Source organism: Dermochelys coriacea, chromosome 3, assembly GCF_009764565.3.
Source record: "Dermochelys coriacea isolate rDerCor1 chromosome 3, rDerCor1.pri.v4, whole genome shotgun sequence".
NCBI lineage: Eukaryota > Metazoa > Chordata > Testudines > Dermochelyidae > Dermochelys > Dermochelys coriacea.
The window spans coordinates 129,635,987-129,656,264 of NC_050070.1; the positions used below are offsets into that span (position 1 = coordinate 129,635,987).

At 40.7% G+C, this 20,278-nt stretch overlaps 1 protein-coding gene across 2 annotated transcripts in view; it reads left to right on the forward strand.

Moving 5' to 3' along the window:
* Positions 1 to 20,278, forward strand: part of SMOC2 (SPARC related modular calcium binding 2) — a 191,993-nt gene that overhangs the window by 136,068 nt on the left and 35,647 nt on the right. For both annotated transcript variants that reach the window (XM_038397794.2, XM_043511322.1), the window contains exon 9: positions 7,502 to 7,584. In XM_038397794.2, the coding sequence (XP_038253722.1) occupies positions 7,502 to 7,584 (83 nt within the window). The remainder of the gene's footprint in view (positions 1 to 7,501; positions 7,585 to 20,278) is intronic.

Consider the following 20,278-nt stretch of genomic DNA (forward strand, 5'->3'; position numbering starts at 1 on the left):
TAAGAATGTAATGCAGTGCAATCTTTTGTGTTCTTGGAGCATTGATTTATTGACAGTGTATAGAATTGTTTTGATGTCTGTTTATGCAATAGACTGGACCACGCCTGCACTGTGCAGACACTTAGCTTACGTAGGAGGAACCTACGATCACTGGCAATCTCCTATTTCTTATCCCTTGCAAGCTACAATTCTTAAACTGTCAAATTGAATTACCAAGATTGGCCCTTAAACTGTATGATCAGCACTTCTGATGTTCCCACAGAACCTGTAAACATGTAGTCTGCTCAGAAACAGCCCTGCTCCTGGTCTCTCTCTCTCTCTCTCTCTTTGTTTCTTGTTAAAAAATCATTTTGCCTTGATCCACTTGTTGGTGACATTTCAGTTTTGTTTTAACTTTGGGGCCAGTGCAGTTTTCTTTGCCTCAGCTCATACGTACAATCCATTTCCGAGGATCTTCTTTATTGCTCTCTCCAGTCAGAAACTGAAGTTTCTACACAGCTTCAGGTTGGATTAACCAAACCTAATCTTTCCGGGATCTTTCTGCTAATGCTTCATGTGACTTCTGCTTCACAGGGTAGCCGTTACATTTTATTCATATTGCTTCCTTTCATATTATATTTTTCCTGTAGCCAAACATTTCATGCAAAGCTTTCCTCTCCCGCCCCATTGGTACAAAATGTGCCTTTCAAATCTTTGGATGTTGGTCCTATTGCCTCTCTGGAAAAGAAGGGAAGAGCACTGGCAGAACTGGCGGTTTGAGCGATGGGGATCCTTTTCCTCCATTAGTCTGTGGGGAGTCTTTAATGAAGAGTTTCAGAGTAGCAGCCGTGTTAGTCTGTATTCGCAAAAAGAAAAGGAGTACTTGTGGCACCTTAGAGACTAACAAATTTATTAGAGCATAAGCTTTCGTGAGCTACAGCTCACTTCATTGGATGCATCCGATGAAGTGAGCTGTAGCTCACGAAAGCTTATGCTCTAATAAATTTGTTAGTCTCTAAGGTGCCACAAGTACTCCTTTTCTTTTTAATGAAGTGAGCACTGTGCACAATCAGTAAGAGCTGAAGAGTAGGCAGCTTTCTTTATTCCATGATTTTCTTTCTATAGATTGGAGTGGAGAGGGGGAGGGAAATCAATGTCCTTTTAACTCAGGAGGTCTTTCCTGAGGCATGCAACTAGATGGGTAGTCAGGACTTGTGAAAAATGGTGCATCTGATCTTCCCATCAAACCTTTCCATTGAAAATGCATATCGGAGGAACAACTTATAAGAAAGAAAATAGAAATCCAATACCAAGGACAGTATGCAAGAAAGAAAAACACTCTTTGAAAATCTGTAGAGTTGTTAGTAGAGAATAACACAGAATACACAAGAGCTGGCAGTTGTTGGCCCAGCAATTCGATGCTGTACTTGTTTGTGATATGAATACAAGAGTGTGTGAATGAGTGCTTAAATGTTTCACTTCTAATGCACCTAGAGTACTTTGGTCACCACAGTAAATAATAGTCTCATTAAATCTGTCAGACAACATGAAGGGATGGAGTAAGTGCACGTTACCCCCAACGATTGGCTGCTGAATGAATGATCAGTTGTCAATGAAAGCGTTCCAGAAAAGAGATATCATTGCTGAAATAAAACAAAGATGGTGGAATCAGTGGTAAAAAAAAGTAGGTAAACTAACCTACCCTAAACTGTATGTTCCTCAAATGCAGATAAAGGGAGTTTATCCATTTCTCATTTACTCTTGACTACGTTAGTGGGTGGAATGGGAAATTAACAAAAGAAATTAAAGACAAGACTTCCTGGAAATAACATTAGTAAGTCTGCTGCAAAGAAATGCAAAGGAATCCAGTGAGGCTGAACATGAAAAAACTTGTTAGGACAAAACCTAAGACCAGTGGAAATGTCTCTGGTTTAAAAAAGAAATAAACCAAGTGGAAACAGGTTTATAAACAAATAAACATTCCCCTAAAGTTCTTTCAACCCATTCACTAAAAAAATTGTGCTAATACTTGAAATGAAAGGAACTAACAAAAGACTGTAAGCAAATAGGAAACTGACTACACTATTACATTTTCTACATTGCGTGAAGTTCCATAAAAGAAAACAAATATCATAAACAGTGAAAAAAGGCCTTGACCCTGCACACACTTTCTTAAAGTTAAGCATGTGAGTAATAGAGTAGTGCTTTTTAATTTATGACTTTTAACCTGGCAATGTCCCCTTTCCAATATAAACCTGTCATTCCATCCCTCTGCCACCCTGTTGTCCCCAGCTTCTTGTATTTAATATCTTCTTTCATTGGGTCTCAGTGCAGCTACTTTTCTGTAGGCTCAGCTGGGACATTTAGTGATAGATTGACAAAAGAAGATGACAGTTTTATTGCCTTTTGGGGTTAAAATCAGACCTTTCATGCTACAGTATTTTAACACTTATTTTGCTTTATAGATTTAGATTATATATGATGTACTGCATTTGTATGTACGATAAACCTAAGCCAATAGGCAGAAGTGCAGATGGCAGAGGGGAAAGTAGGCAAGGGGGAGGGGAGGGGAGGGGAGGGAGGAAATGCAGAGTGGGGTATCAGATTAATCAGGGATCAGGCTGGTTGCCAGGTACTACATTAGTATGCACCACTCAAAGATTTCTCTTTCACTCTTTCCCTGGCTCATTGAAGAGGTCATCCATCAGATAGCTGAATTCTACCCTTGCCATCAAAGCAGCTTCTATTCCTGTTGTTCAAAAAAAGTGCCTTTTTCACTCATAGGAGACACACTCCCATGGGCATGAAATTGCATTGCACCTTCCTGGAGCAAACACTTTATCTGATGGGCCACTGGACAATTCAATAAACTTTCATCAGACACGGTGAAGATAAATTAAGCACTGAAGGGGAAAAAAATGCCTCACTGTTTCATTCTGTCCTGTAATGCAGAGTCAGAATGGTTGTGAGGTGTTCTTGCGGCTAGCAGAGCTTCAGGACGTTGCAAAGTTTGTGATGCTTTTAAAATGAATAGTTTGTTGATAAAAATCAGATAAATGCAATTCAATTAGACCTTTTAAGATATGACTGGGTATATGTGGTCACTAGGAGCATGTGTAATGTGGGTATTTCTAATAAGTTGAGCAACCATATGTAGCATTAAATCTAAAATGTCAGGGAGGCAGAATGAGTGTGTGCAAGTATGGACAGGGAGGTAGAAGAGGTTTTTTTCAAAGCCTTATCTAAAAAGGCACGCTTGTTTGTTTAGAATTTAAGCTTTCCCCTGACGTGCTGTAAATTCAGATGTTGCAGGTATGAACTAATGCATGAGAATCTGAAAGTATAATTCCCCAGAAATAGCCCTCATCTAGTTTCTCTGAGCTGAGTGAAATGTAAAAATTAAACATAGAGCACACAGTAAAAGATGAAAAGCATACTAGATTTTAAAAATTAATTGTAATCTATGAGCTTATTAGTAATAGAATCATAGAATATTAGGGTTGGAAGAGACCTCAGGAGGTCATCTAGTCCAACCCCCTGCTCAAAGCAGGACCAACACTAAATAAATCATCCCAGCCAGGGCTTTGTCAAGCCGGGCCTTAAAATCCTCTGACTATGGAGATTCCACCATCTCCCTAGGTAACCCATTCCAGTGCTTCACCACCCTCCTAGTGAAACACTGTTTCCTAATATCCAACCTAGACCTCCCCCACTGCAACTTGAGACCATTGCTCCTTGTTCTGTCATCTGTCACCACTGAGAACAGCCAAGCTCCATCCTCTTCAGAACCCCCCTTCAGGTAGTTGAAGGCTGCTATCAAATCCTCCCCCCCACCTCCCCGCCATGCTTCTCTTCTGCAGACTAATGATTTTTTTAAACTATGACCTTTAATCTTACCATGTCCCCTAAAATACAAAGTGAGATGGATGGGATATAAACTAACAAAATAATGGGATTTATGAGTTAAGGCAAAGCAACCTGAATATTAACCTAGTTATGCCTTGTCATTGCAACCTATGGCCTTGATCCTGCAAAAACATACACATGCTGGCATTTACTCACATAAGTAATTCTATTGAAGTCGATGGGACTTTTCACATGTGTAATTGTTTGCAAGATTGAAGCCTATAACTATTGAGAACTTCAGACACGATGAAAAGATTTTACCAATTCTAGGTGATTTTTATACAACTAGACTATCGTCAAATGAATCTAAAAAAGGGTTTATGGGTTCAATTCAGAAAAGCATCAAAAGGTTCTTTGATCACCAAATGGTGCTGAAAATCTACTGAGAACATGCAATGTTTCAGTACAGTAGAAACCATTAAAATGTCAACACATGCCAGCTATTACACATGTACTAAAGGTGCCTCCCATATTGACTATGGGGAACCAATGAGGTGATCTTAGACACATGCAACTGCTATAAATGCTGATTCTTTTTTAAAAGAGCCTTTGCAATTTCTCCTCCATGTCGCAGCTGAAACAAAAAGTGGAGAGGAACACAGAAATGAAAAGAAAGCAACCATCTCTTGTCACAACTCACATTTCTTGGATTGTCATTCCTGAAGGGGGACTAAATTTCACAGTAACTGCTAGTAAATCAGGTCTGACACTGCTACGTAATCCACAGCCAGCAGTGTGATCAAAGCCCCATTTTCCTACATTGTCTGTGAGCTTTCACTTGTTGGGATTCCAATGGCACTTCAAGAGTTAAAGACAGGTAAAAGGGAAGCAAAAAGAGATCCTCTTTTAAATGGAATTTAGACAAGTTTCTTATCCGCATTTTATGTTTAATGAAAGGACAATGGATTGATGAAATCACACAATCAAAACCAAAAGGCAGAGGACCTGATTCTTCTCTGATTTGCACCCAGTGCAAAGTGGGTGTAAAAGTCTACTTTTCTGATCTAGTAGTGTTTTACACCCTCTTTCCACAGGTATAAATGACTACACAAGGGACAAGGCAATGGAAATTCAGGTCCAGTTTCTTTGTGTGTCTGTGTGTGAGAGAGAGAGAAACAGGAAATTGTAACCCCAAACCTGCAGAATGCTAAGCTAGTTCCATATGCTCTGAGGTAACAAATTAAATAGCTTTATTGTAAACTCCATAGTGTAACCAGTCTCTCTTTTAGTTTAAAAAAATGGCAACAGTGCTTTCCACATTCAGTCCTTGTGGCAATTCCAGTAGCACTGGAAGACCCAAATGTGTAGTTACAGAGCCCCAATGCACACAGTTTTCCTACTATGACGGAAATTCTTTTCCTGTTTGATATTTCACCAGTTGGCTGTGCCCCTATCCATTTATTGGGAACTTCTTAAATCAAGGCACTGAGACTCCATAGGGAGGCTCATAAAATACAGACTGTTTACCATTCTGTGTGGTATGAATATTGTTGCAAGCTCACTAAACTGGCCTCAGTGCACAACACGGGGTGGATTTATTAGTATTGTCACTTATTTTCCAAGTCGGTACATAATGCTAACAACTCAGAATAGTAGCAAAATATGCAAGGCAGGAACGAAGCATGCTTTGTATCTTCTTTGGTTATTCCAGAATTTTGGTTTAAGACACACAAGAGGCTGCCTCAGGATGGTATTCTGAATTTTGGAAGGATGCGAGCAGGATGAGAGTGAGGGTGGATAAAATCAGGTGGGCTCAATCTCCAGCTGTGTCAAGTTTACACACAGTACAGCCTGAAATGGAGGATTGGAAGGTGGCTCTGTGCCGCAGCCACCTTTCTAGTCCCCTGTTACTGGACTGGGCAGGGGCGGAGCTACAGAGCTGCTCTAAGTTATATCACCTGCAACTAGAGGCTGTGATGGCCAAGGATCTGACCGTGTGCTTTGTCCTGAACCTTCTTATTGTTGGCATGCCCTCCAAGCTGGTGGTGGCACAGGCAAAGATCCAGCTATAAATAGTTAAATACAATGGAGCCATCATGTTCATAACCCAAATATTGTTGGCATTTGAAATATCAGCATAGAATCATAGGTCTGGAAGGGAACTCAAGAGGTCATCTAGTCCAGTCCCCTGCACACATGGCAGGACTAAGTATTATCTAGATCATCCCTGACAGGTGTTTGTCTAACCTGCTCTTAAAAATCTCCAGTGATGGAGATTTCACAAACTCCCTGTTCCAGTGCTTAACCAGGCAATTTGTTTCAGTGTTAACCACCCTGACTGAAAGTTTTTCCTAATGTTCAGCCGAAACTGCCCTTGCTGCAATTTAAACCCATTGCTTCTTGTCCTGTCCTCAGAGGTTAAGTAGAACAATTTTTCTCCCTCGTCCTTGTAACAACTTTTTCTGTCCCCTCTCAGTCTTCTCTTTTCCAGACTAAACAAACCCAATTTTTTTCAATCTTCCCTCACAGCTCATGTTTTCTAGACCTATAATCATTTTTGTTGCTCTTCTCTGGACTTTCTCCAATTTATCCACATCTTTCCTGAAATGTGGCGCCCAGCACTGGACACAATACTCCAGTTGACGCCTAATCAGTGCTGAGTACAGTGGAAGAATTAATTCTTGCGGCTTGTTTACAACATTCCTTGTTTACAACATTCCATTAAAATACATACTCCTACAGTGCAGGCTGTGTCTGCTGTAACTGTGCTAATAGGTTGGTAGTAGCAGCAGGAAGCATCAAGCGTGTTGCATCTGAAGATGGGGATGGGGCTGTAAATGCAGAATAGATATACTTCATCATATAGCATCTTTTACAAGACCATGGGGAAGACAGCACAGTTGGTGGCATTTGATAAGTCTACTTGCAGAGCCAATACAAATAGCACAGGGTTTCCTGCTACTATCTGTGACTCACAGACTTTCCTTAATTAAATGTCTAAGAAAGAGACAAGATATATCATGTATCAAGCAGTAACTGAAGATCAGCTGAGTCCATTCCACTCTCAGTTCAAACCATCTCCTTGTCCTCCAGACTTTTCTGTAACTGCTGGTGATTAGTGGTCAGCCTTTTTTACATAAGCTAATGTTTGTTCCAGTCACAATACAGTAATACACAATTTTAGTACTGTAATATTTACCAAGCACAGTACCAGGTTGTTGGGGAGGGGAGAGGGTAAAATTGTTTTTCAGAAACTTCACAACCTGAATAACATGCCAGCTGCCAAATGTGTTATATGGTTTACAGCTCTCTACACCAGTGTTCCGGTAGGTGGGAGGAACCTAATTTTCTTTTTGTATTGGGTTTCCTAATGTTTCTTCACTGCCTTGGTTCCTCAGTTTCCCTAGCAACATAATGGGCTCACTAATACTTTTGTGGTGTTGAGGATGAATGAATTAATATTTGCAATGAGGTCTTTGGAATACCGATACTATGTCTCATTTCACTTCTATCTGTCTATATCCTTGTGTACAACTGTAATGAGAACAAAATTACACACTTTAGTCTCTGAACAAACGGGGTATAATTTCAGTATAACCATATAGAGTTCGAAAGAAGAATAAATCAAAATTAAGTTGGTTTCAGTTTGTTTGTTTTCTCTTTGCTTTCCCTGTAGGTATGAACAACCTAAGTGTGATAACAGCGCCAGAGCTCATCCAACCAAAACAAAGGATTTATACAAAGGACGCCAGCTTCAAGGTCAGTGTAATAGATGAGTTTTGCAGCACATGTTTCAATGGTGTTTAACAACTGGAATAACTAGGGGGAGTTCCTTACCATTGGCCTAAATAAATGCCAGGATGTTGCTACATTGGTCTGTCATTGACTGAAGCCAGAGAGTGGAAGTTTGAATTGAGGTGGCTGTAAATAAAGGGGTAGACATTTTGTAAGATGCAGTAAGATTTGCTTTCTCAGGTCCTGACTCTGTGGACACTGACATCAATACAAGTTTTTCCACCAATTCAGGATCAGGCCTTTGTTGTATTTGTGTAATATTAGGTCTAGACAACTGGGTTTTGTGATATCAGCTGCTGTAAAAGGAAATTGTGGATCATTCTAAAGTAGGAAATCAGAAAAAAGCAAATAATTTGGGGGGATTTATTTTTGTGTGTACTGTGGGAAACTTCTCCGTTCACTACCCACAGAAATTTCAAAATGCTTACTGTGTCAAGAATGTCATTCAATGTTGAAGTTTATCTTCATTAAAGTGTGTGTTAATACTGCCTATCTAGAAAGTAAATGTAATTGCAAAGTATAATTTGAAAAGAAATAGAAGCAACAAACGCAAACTGTATCTGGTTAGACTTTAAGTAATTATATTATGCTCTTTATGGAAGAACTTATATAATGTGTGCTCTTTTAAAACATTCATGGTATCTCTCTATGGTACACAAACCTGATCTGCGATGAAATTTGAGCCTGGAGTATGAATTTCATGACTCCTTGCAAAACACCCCTACTCTGTTTCTTTTATAAAAATGGACATGCAGTGTTCAGGTTTTAGATGTGAGCGTCTAAGTGCCACATAGGATAAACATTGAAATTCAGCACAAGGTCCTCAAATAGCGCTTAAATAGGACTTAAGTGGCGAATAGGTCTTGGGCTAAACCTTCTGATTTATTGGGGATTGGTCCTGGTTTGAGCAGGGGGTTGGACCTCTTGATGATCTCTTGAGGTCCCTTCCAACCCTGATATTCTATGATTCTATACTTCACAGTCGTGAATTTCACTCATAGGGCCACATTCATCCAGGGTGTAATTCCACTGAAGTCAATAGTTACTCAGGGAATTATTTTGAGGCATAACTCACTAGCCTGCCCCTTTTGAAGCCTACAGGGGACTGGCCATTGACTTCAGTGGGGCCAGGACACCAATTACTCCAGTATTTAGTGACTCCCAAGAAATTAAATTTGAAGTAACAACACTCTCACCCTTCTGTTTGTAGGTATAAAACTTGAATAGTTAGTAGATTGTGTGTCTTTTGCATATTGTGTCTGTGTGTAAAGAATATATTTCTGGATAGCTAAGCTGAAGAAATTGATTTTATATTTAGTTCTGAGTATGGTGGCCTCTGGTCATTCTGATTGTTAGCAAAAATCTTTGAAGAAACTTTTGCCCGGGGGGATAATGCCAGCTTTCACACTTCTCTTCTTTACCCAAACTGACAGTGTTTTTATGCAGTGCAATAATGAAGATTTGACCAAAGACAGGAACTTTCTGCCAGTGAGACTATTTAAGAGACCTTTTCATGCTGTAAGCATCTACCTAGTAATTTCATTTTGGTTTAGTAGGCAATGAGCTTTTAATTCTTTCCTTCCACCCTACAGTATTTTGCATTCTATCAGCTTTAACCCCACAAACCACTTCTACAATGTGAACTCATAATTACTATGAATTCTGTGTGGCACAGATTCGGTTGCCTATATTTATGTTGCTTATCCTTAAATAACCTTTGACTTTCAAGTGCTTTGTACTATAAGACAAGGAGTCCTGGTGAAGTCAGTGCAACTACTCACAATATAAGATTTTAACAGCTGATTACTATTTATTTTTTCTCTATTTCTGTTAGAAACAATTGGCCACCTCCTCAGCTGGAATAAATTAGGATAGCTCCACTGACGTCAGTGGAGGTATGCCGATTTACACCGTTCCAAAGCAGGTGTTGCCTCAGACTGGCTAAGCATGCAACAGACTAAGGCTGATGGTATCTGGAATCAAGGCTTTAAACTCATGCTTTCTTAAAAGAATTCCAGTTTTTCCATTTCAGCATTTTCTCCACCCACTTTTAAGGAGCGTATGTAGTATACCTTGACTAAGCATAGAATTTGCTTAGGCTCAGAGTTCATGTAAACAAGGAAGTGATGTCATCATTGGAATTACAATATAGGGCTAGGTTGGTCAACTGACGAGTAGATACCCTTGCTGTCCCTAATCCATTTCAGCAATCAGTTTCAATAGGCAACAGTGCTCCACAACCCCCAACACGGAGAGACTCTCATGATACCAGCTGCCCCAGTGATGGCTGCTCACTTTTGCCAACCCTCCCAAATTTTCCTTCTTATGTAGCTGTCTATTCATAATGTTGGCCCTGTCTCTGCTCCTACCACCCTAGAAGAAAAGTACTTAGATGAGACACAAACTTGGATCTAGTAGCACATTGAACTAGTGCCAGATCACTGCAGGTAGCTGGCCTTTAAGGGCCTAGTTCTGCTCTCCTTTCATTTACTGAGAATTTACACAGAAGTTTACTCCCACTGAACACAGTGGAATTATTCTTGGAGAAGTGCTACTCAGTTAGAGTAACAACAGTAGAACTGGGCCTTTGTGAGTATCAAAGAAACTCTGTAATCCTGTGTACAATTTTATAAAATGTATTATAGTTTCTTCCAAGAATGTTCTGCCTTTACATAACTTGTATTGATGTCATAGGGGCAAAGGACAGGAAGAAACCTCCTGGCTCACTGAATCCAGTCCCCGGCTGTCACAGGCAACCTCATTGTATAACCCTTCATAAACGTATCAAACTCTATTTTAAAACTAGTTAAGTTGTTTGCCCCCACTATTCCTATTGAAAGTCTGTTTCAGAATTTCACTCCTATGATGGATAGAAGCCTTCTTCTGATCTCTAGCTTAAATTTATTCATGGCCAGTTTATATGTATTTGTTCTTATGACAACATTGTCCTTCAGCTTAAATAGCTCTTCTCCCTCCCTGATGCTTGTCATTACATAACTCAAAGCCTTTTGATACACAGGTTCCAAATGTGACAAGTTAACATTTCAGAGTCTGATAATGAAAGAAAAAGAACAAATATGATAACCCATATAGATGTGTTAACTTGCTAATTCATTCAGGATGTCTTCCTTGAGTGATCTTATGAACCAGTGCAGCAGCAGTGCTGTAACTTTCTATATGTGGAAAACCCATTTCCAGAGTGTTCTTCACAATATCATACGAGTTGCAGGGGTGACCACATTTATCATTTATTGGAGCTGGGAGAATGGTTTGAGCAGTAATGCAAAGCTACATCAAGAAGTTGTGTGGCAGATTCCAGTACCAAATATTCTGGGCTATCAAAAGTTGGCAGTTGTGTGACATTACAGCTGAGTGTTGCTATGGGGAACAAGCACTCAATATGCTCATTTCCAAAATGTGGGTGGCAGGAGCCTTTTGGTTTTAATGAACTTTGTACAGAACTCAAACTTGAAGTGCTGTAATCTTGCCTATCTGCCAGTCTCAACATGAGGTCAAGCTTTATCTCATACATGTATCGACACGCTCCATGTCTTCATATGGACTTATGTAGGACATAAGATGTGCATAGTCCTTGTACTGTCCTCTATAAAGGAGCGAATGTACCCTATGTGAACACATGCTAACTTGAAATACAATACTTGATAGTGTGGAAAATGCTTCTGAACACAGCTGATTGAAAATTTTTCATCAACACTTTTTTTTGGGTCACAAAATTGGGTCTGACTAATATTTCCCCCCCAACCACAAAAATTAACTGCTTTCTGTGGAAAGTATTTTGACTTCATCATTGGCACCTGAAAACTAACAAGCAAGAAGGTACACCATCAGAGAGACTGTCTGGCTGAGGATTACATTTCTTAGCTAGAAGTAACATTATCTTGTGAAGGAAAAATAGTGAAGCACACAGGCATGAACTAAGAAATATAATTAACCTGAATTTTCAGATTTAATGCTTAATTTCTATGGTTTTGTAGCTTTAAATACGACCATTAATATTGTTTACATTTAATTTTGGTTTGTTTAAATTTCCATTTTCTTTAATGCTGTTTTTAAAGTTCCTATAGCCATGATACTTCCCCTCATAGCAAGGGCTAATTTTGGGGGGAATTTTAGTTTGAGAATTACCCTAACTGTAATATAATCTACTGGTTTGAGTTCATATGCAGATGTGGTAAATCCATGTGCTAAAAAAATCCTGAAGGTGCCTTTCTGATTTGTGCTTTAATATTTTAATCTAATTTTTCATTTCCAAATATTTCCTTAGGGCCAGATGATGATCTCAGTTACACCAAGAAATCAAGACTAGCACACTAACTTCATTTCAATTATTCTCGATTAATATTGGTTTAAATGAAATCAGTATTTCACCTGTAATAGTTTTACCCTTCCTGGCTGTACCTTGTCTCTCCTAAAAGACCAGTTCCAGATGCTTCCTGCTAGCATATTGGCTCCTGATTAGGTATCAGGTTAGTTTGAAGAAAGGATCCTATGACACTCCTCAGAAAAGATCAATATTTGTCTCTTGATGTAAGTGGATTAACTGGCACCTGAAAGGTTTAGTGTTTAATATGTGGAGTTCATGCAAAGTCATAGCATAAGAGGGATCTGAGCTAGTAAAATTTCCATTAGATTTCTAAAAGTTCTCCCTTAGATTAAATTCTGAATTCACAGTTTGGAAGTGAAATATGGAGAAGGGAACAGTATGTTCTGATGAGGGCCCCAAACCCATAGTTCATATTAATTGAAACTCTTGGCATATAATTTTTCACTGGCTCTACTGGTCTAATGTGGTGCTTCAAGTCCTAGCTCTGAACAGCTTATACTGTGCAGAACAAAACTCATGATTTGAGTTTTTTGTGGGAATGCTGCATAGCTAAGTACAGCTTTTTTTGGTTGTTGGCAATTCATTTTCATCCCATAGTTTCACAGGGATAAGTTAGTCTTCACTTCCTCTCCATGTAGAATGGTGCCAGCATTGAGAGGCAGTCAGTCTTCAGACACATTCTTAAGTGTTTTAATGCTTAATGCTTTGCTTATTTTTAAAGGTTTCAGAGTAGCAGCCGTGTTAGTCTGTATTCGCAAAAAGAAAAGGAGTACCGGTGGCACCTTAGAGACTAACAAATTTATTAGAGCATAAGCTTTCGTGAGCTACAGCTCACTTCATCGGATGCATTTGGTGGAAAAAACAGAGGAGAGATTTATATACACACACACAGAGAACATGAAACAATGGGTTTATCATACACACTGTAAGGAGAAAAGCTTAGTGGTTTGAGTATTGGCCTGCTAAACTCAGGGTTGTGAGTTCAATCCTTGAGGGGGCCGTTTAGGGATCTGGGGCAAAAATTGGGGATTGGTCCTGCTTTGAGCAGGGGGTTGGACTAGATGATCTCCTGAGGTCCCTTCCAACCCTGAGATTCTATGAGAGTGATCACTTAAGATAAGCCATCACCAGCAGCAGGGGGGGGAAAGGAGGAAAACCTTTCATGGTGACAAGCAAGGTAGGCTAATTCCAGCAGTTAACAAGAATATCAGAGGAACAGTGGGGGGTGGGGTGGGAGGGAGAAATACCATGGGGAAATAGTTTTACTTTGTGTAATGACTCATCCATTCCCAGTCTCTATTCAAGCCTAAGTTAATTGTATCCAGTTTGCAAATTAATTCCAATTCAGCAGTCTCTCGTTGGAGTCTGTTTTTGAAGCTTTTTTGTTGAAGTATAGCCACTCTAAGATCTGTGATCAAGTGACCAGAGAGATTGAAGTGTTCTCCAACTGGTTTTTGAATGTTATAATTCTTGACGTCTGATTTATGTCCATTCATTCTTTTACGTAGAGACTGTCCAGTTTGGCCAATGTACATGGCAGAGGGGCATTGCTGGCACATGATGGCATATATCACATTGGTAGATGCGCAGGTGAACGAGCCTCTGATAGTGTGGCTGATGTGATTAGGCCCTATGATGGTATCCCCTGAATAGATATGTGGACAGAGTTGGCAACGGGCTTTGTTGCAAGGATAGGTTCCTGGGTTAGTGGTTCTGTTGTGTGGTGTGTGGTTGCTGGTGAGTATTTGCTTCAGATTGGGGGGCTGTCTGTAAGCAAGGACTGGTCTGTCTCCCAAGATCTGTGAGAGTGATGGCGCGTCCTTCAGGATAGGTTGTAGATCCTTGATGATGCGTTGGAGAGGTTTTAGTTGGGGGCTGAAGGTGATGGCTAGTGGCGTTCTGTTGTTTTCTTTGTTGGGCCTGTCCTGTAGTAGGTGACTTCTGGCTACTCTTCTGGCTCTGTCAATCTGTTTCTTCACTTCAGCAGGTGGGTATTGTAGTTGTAGGAATGCATGATAGAGATCTTGTAGGTGTTTGTCTCTGTCTGAGGGGTTGGAGCAAATGCGGTTATATCGTAGCGCTTGGCTGTAGACAATGGATCGAGTGGTATGATCTGGATGAAAGCTAGAGGCATGTAGGTAGGAATAGCGGTCAGTAGGTTTCCGATATAGGGTGGCGGTTATGTGACCATTGCTTATTAGCACCGTAGTGTCCAGGAAGTGGATCTCTTGTGTGGACTGGTCCAGGCTGAGGTTGATGGTGGGATGGAAATTGTTGAAATCATGGTGGAATTCCTCAAGAGCTTCTTGCATCTACCAATGTGATATATGCCATCATGTGCCAGCAATGCCCCTCTGCCATGTACATTGGCCAAACTGGACAGTCTCTACGTAAAAGAATGAATGGACATAAATCAGACGTCAAGAATTATAACATTCAAAAACCAGTTGGAGAACACTTCAATCTCTCTGGTCACTCGATCACAGATCTTAGAGTGGCTATACTTCAACAAAAAAGCTTCAAAAACAGACTCCAACGAGAGACTGCTGAATTGGAATTAATTTGCAAACTGGATACAATTAACTTAGGCTTGAATAGAGACTGGGAATGGATGAGTCATTACACAAAGTAAAACTATTTCCCCATGGTATTTCTCCCTCCCACCCCACCCCCCACTGTTCCTCTGATATTCTTGTTAACTGCTGGAATTAGCCTACCTTGCTTGTCACCATGAAAGGTTTTCCTCCTTTCCCCCCCCTGCTGCTGGTGATGGCTTATCTTAAGTGATCACTCTCCTTACAGTGTGTATGATAAACCCATTGTTTCATGTTCTCTGTGTGTGTGTATATAAATCTCTCCTCTGTTTTTTCCACCAAATGCATCCGATGAAGTGAGCTGTAGCTCACGAAAGCTTATGCTCTAATAAATTTGTTAGTCTCTAAGGTGCCACCGGTACTCCTTTTCTTTTTGCTTATTTTTAAAGGCATTAATTAAGTGAATATTTCTGAACACAGAGCATATTCCTATGAGCTTCTGATTTTCAAGACAATTGCTCAATATGCACGCTTCTTTCTCCACTGAATTGTGAATTTAAGAGGATTATATTTTTATGATGTAACCAGTGTTTTCACTGACTGAGCTAATATTTTAAATATCCTATCTGTTATGAAGTCTTAAGCTCTGAGGGGCCAATCTAGAAGTTCCCTGACAAAACACCCAGTGAAGTTGATGAGTGTTTTGCCTGAGCTCTATACCTATCTTCCTGAGACCTATACCTATCTTCTTAGCAAGAGAAGAACTGATAACTTGCGTAACTGGTAAATGCTGTCTGTGTTTGAGACGAGTCTATTTATTTAAAAGTTGAATCCACAGCTATGGACAGCTCTACCCTTTGCACACATTAATACTGGGTACAAATGACATGAACGGCAAGTTTGGAATAGAACACTGAAGACAATAGGGGCAAGATAGGTATGAAATATGTGGTTTGGTTGCAGAGGCAAATGAGGGTTGTGGAAATTCTGAATGCAGTAGAATAAATATTTCACTGTGCAGGGTGGGGCGGACGTGGAGAGTCTGCATAGAGCATCCATACTTCCTGGGGAGTACTCTGAGCATTGCTCAGCCAGGCTCCGTACATTATTTGTGGAGGGGAAGAAGTAGGCTGGAGACAGGTGGATTCACTGGCCAAAACTGGAGTGAAGCAGCCATAAGTCCTGCATTCTCCGAGTCTGCAATTGTAGCTCCAGAGCAACTGAATCAGGGGAGAGGATTCTATCTTCACCAGCCTATGCCTGTTTAGCTGAGCTTTGTGCTGGGAAGAGGATCTGGCTCTAATCTTATTAGCTGATTGTTATTTTCTTGATCTTACCATGGGAAGATCAAGGAGGACTATATGAAGAAGAGAGAGAACAGAAAATACAATAACAAAACAAGATAGAACAAAGTGTTACTATTTTTGATATAATACCTGGATTGTAATAGCAATATAACACCATAGGCTTTAGGTTATACAGGAAGCCAAAGCCTGTAGTTATTTTTCAAGGCTCAGTAACTTTCATTCAGTATTCTTGGATCCTGGATGTCCTGTCCTGATCCCCTTAGCCCATGCTGGCCTAGCCATATCACGTCATAGGCACTGACTCAGTGGGTGCTCTGGGGCTGGAGCACCCACGGGGAAAAATTGGCAGCCAAGCTCCCCTCCCCGCCCCACCTCACCTCCGCCTCCTGTCCTGAGCATGCCATGTCCCCACTCCTCCGCCTACCTCCCAGCGCTTGCTGCTGCAAAACAGCTGTTTGGTGGCATAGCAAGCTCCGGGAGGGATGGGGTAGGAGCGGAAACGTGACATACTCGGGAGGAGGTGGGGCCGTGGTGGGGATTTGGGGAACGAGTCAGAATAGGGGCAGGGAGAGGGCGGAGTTGGGGCAGGGACTTTGGGGAAGGGGTTGGAATGGGGGCAGGGCAGGGGTGGAGTTGGAACAGAGGCGGGTTGAGCACCCACCAGTGCAAGTAGAAGTCAGTGCCTATGTCACTAGTGATTTATCTCAGTCCCAATTAACATTCATTGATTATTAAAAAAAAACACCAAAACCCTAACTAACTCAAGAGCTGTTTAATGCTTCCAGTTTAGTGACTGTTTCGTCAATAATACAAAGTGAAATTTACAGTAAAAGCAATTCAGCTAGCAGTAAAGCACCACTGGAAGACAGAGCTGTGTCAATGGTAGCACAAAAGTAAATCTGGCTAATTAAAATGTGATATTACTGGCTTGGCCACAGCGTTTCCTTCACTGCTCAGTTAATAACCTTTTAAAAGTGTTATGTAAATTTTAAAAGGGCTAAATTGGGAGCAATAAATTCTCACTGCATTTGCTTTTCAGCATATTTTTAAAAACTATATTTGTATGGAGTGAGACAGCAGTTTATCAATTCTGCCCTCCCACCTTCCCATAAGAGCTTTTCATACTAGACCTCCTGTTGAATACGGCAGCCTTTCCAAGTGTGTGTTGCTCTATTCCATAGTTAATGTGTCTGTTTTGGAGGACAACTAATATAGTTTCAGGAAAATAACCTTACAAACAGATGAGTGCTAAGACAGGAAGCCTTTAGTCATTTATTTGTCCTTAGAATGGAAGAGTCTCCCTTTAAGTCTACACCTGTGATCCCTCATATCATCCTCTCTCCCACCCTCTGATAAATGAATTTCTGGTTGTATTTTTGGTATAATAGCCAAATTATGGTTAAGTAAAAGTGTGTTATTCCTGGAAAATAAAGGATCAAATGGACATTACTGAAGCTCCATTGAAGTAAATGGAGCTATGCTGATTTACAGCCATTGAGGATGTGGACCTAAGGAGCAATCCAGGCCCCACTGAAGTCAATTGGAATTGAGTTAAATGAGGCCAGGATTTCACCCCTAATATTTCTGGATGGGTGAGATGAGCTAATAGTTCTGAACTTCCATGATAGAGGTCTTGCAATAAAAAATTATAGCATATTGCTATTTTTCCTTGGTGAGAAGCCTGGGCTAAACCAAATGAAGCCTCTTTTGCAATAAAACCAAAGCATAAGTGCAAAAAACAAACAAAACAAAACAAACAAACAAAACCCCACCACCAACACACCCTCCAAAACAACAAAACATAATCCTGGGAAATTTCTGGGAGGATGTTGTGATGCGTTTGGTCACAGCCTCTTGGGACTGTCACCTAATGTGCTGGAATTACCTCTGAGCCTGTTTTCCCTGCCAACTTTAAACTCCAAAACCCTGCCTTGTTGAGCCAGACATGCTAGCCTGCTGCAACATAGACCCAGATCTGGTCCACGCCCGCAAAGCTGCAGACTTTAACCAAAAACTGCTCAGCAGGTCACCTATCTCCAGCACCCAGACACCCAGCTCCCAATGGAATCCAAACCCCAAATAAATCCATTTTACTCTGTATAAAGCTTATACAGGGTAAAATCATAAATTGTCTGCCCTCTAGAACACTGATAGAGAGAGAGATGCACAGCTGTTTGCTTCCCCAGGTATTAATCCCTTACTCTGGGTTAATTAATAAACAAAGTGATTTTATTAAGTATAAAAAGTAGGATTTAAGTGGTTTCAAGTAATAACAGAGAGAACAAAGTAAGGCACCAAGCAAAATAAAGAAAAAACATGGAAGTCTAAGCCTAATACATTAAGAAACTGTTTACAGGTAAAATCTCACCCTCAAGAGATGTTCCAATAAGCTTCTCTCACAGACTAGGCTCCTTCCTAGTCTGGGCCCAATCCTTTCCCCTGGTGCAGTCCTTGTTAGTTCCCACAGACATCTTAAGTGTTAACTAGGGGTTTTCTCATGACTGGCAGCCTCCTTTATTCTGTTCCACCTCCTTTTTATAGCTTTGGCACAAGGTGGGAATCTTTTGTTTCTCTGGATCTCCTCCCCTCCTTCTAAATGGAAAAGCACCAGGTTTAAGATGGATTCCGCCATTCTTTCTGGGTTGGCTTACACGAACACAGGAAGGCTTGCAAGTAAACAGAGCCATTTACAACAAATTGTCCTAGTCAATGGGAGCCATCAAGATTCTAAATCACCATCAATGGCTCACATTTTGCATAATTACAATAGGACCTCAGAGTTAAAGTTTATATTTCTAACTTCAGATACAGGAATAATACATATATACAAATAGGACGAGCACACTCAGTAGATTATAAGCTTTGTAATGATACCTTACTAGAGACCTTTCGCATAAAGCATATTCCAGTTACATTATATTCACACTCATAAGCATATTTCCATAAAACATTATGGAGTGCAATGTCACAGATGTAATACATTAAATCCAGAAACTAGAAATCAGTACAGGAACAGATTTCTTGTTTCAGAGTAGCAGCCGTGTTAGTCTGTATTCGCAAAAAGAAAAGGAGTACTTGTGGCACCTTAGAGACTAACAAATTTATTAGAGCATAAGCTTTCGTGAGCTACAGCTCACTTCATTGGATGCATTTGGTGGAAAATACAGAGGGGAGATTGATCTACACACACAGAGAACATGAAACAATGGGTTTTATCATACACACTGTAAGGAGAGTGATCACTTAAGATAAGCCATCACCAGCAGAAGGGGGGGGGGGAAAGGAGGAAAACCTTTCATGGTGACAAGCAAGGTAGGCTATTTCCAGCAGTTAACAAGAATATCTGAGGAACAGTGGGGGGTGGGGTGGGGTGAGAAATAACATGGGGAAATAGTTTTACTTTGTGTTATGACTCATCCATTCCCAGTCTCTATTCAAGCCTAAGTTAATTGTATCCAGTTTGCAAATTAATTCCAATTCAGCAGTCTCTTGTTGGAGTCTGTTTTTGAAGCTTTTTTGTTGAAGGATAGCCACTCTTAGGTCTGTAATCGAGTGACCAGAGAGATTGAAGTGTTTTCCAACTGGTTTTTGAATGTTATAATTCTTGACGTCTGAGTTGTGTCCATTCATTCTTTTACATAGAGACTGTCCAGTTTGACCAATGTACATGGCAGAGGGGCATTGCTGGCACATGATGGCATATATCACATTGGTAGATGCGCAGGTGAACGAGCCTCTGATAATGTGGCTGATGTGATTAGGCCCTATGATGGTGTCTCCTGAATAGATATGTGGACAGAGTTGGCAACGGGCTTTGTTGCAAGGATAGGTTCCTGGGTTAGTGGTTCTGTTGTGTGGTGTGTGGTTGCTGGTGAGTATTTGCTTCAAACTGGGGGGCTGTCTGTAAGCAAGGACTGGCCTGTCTCCCAAGATCTGTGAGAGTGATGGGTCGTCCTTCAGGATAGGTTGTAGATCCTCGATGATGCGTTGGAGAGGTTTTAGTTGGGGGCTGAAGGTGATGGCTAGTGACATTCTGTTATTTTCTTTGTTGGACCTGTCCTGTAGTAGGTGACTTCTGGGTACTCTTCTGGCTCTGTCAATCTGTTTCTTCACTTCAGCAGGTGGGTATTGTAGTTGTAGGAATGCATGATAGAGATCTTGTAGGTGTTTGTCTCTGTCCGAGGGGTTGGAGCAAATGTGGTTATATCATAGAGCTTGGCTGTAGACAATGGATCGTGTGGTATGATCTGGATGAAAGCTAGAGGCATGTAGGTAGGAATAGCGGTCAGTAGGTTTCCGATATAGGGTGGTGTTTATGTGACCATCGCTTATTAGCACCGTAGTGTCCAGGAAGTGGATCTCTTGTGTGGACTGGTCCAGGCTGAGGTTGATGGTGGGGTGGAAATTGTTGAAATCATGGTGGAATTCCTCAAGGGCTTCTTTTCCATGGGTCCAGATGATGAAGATGTCAT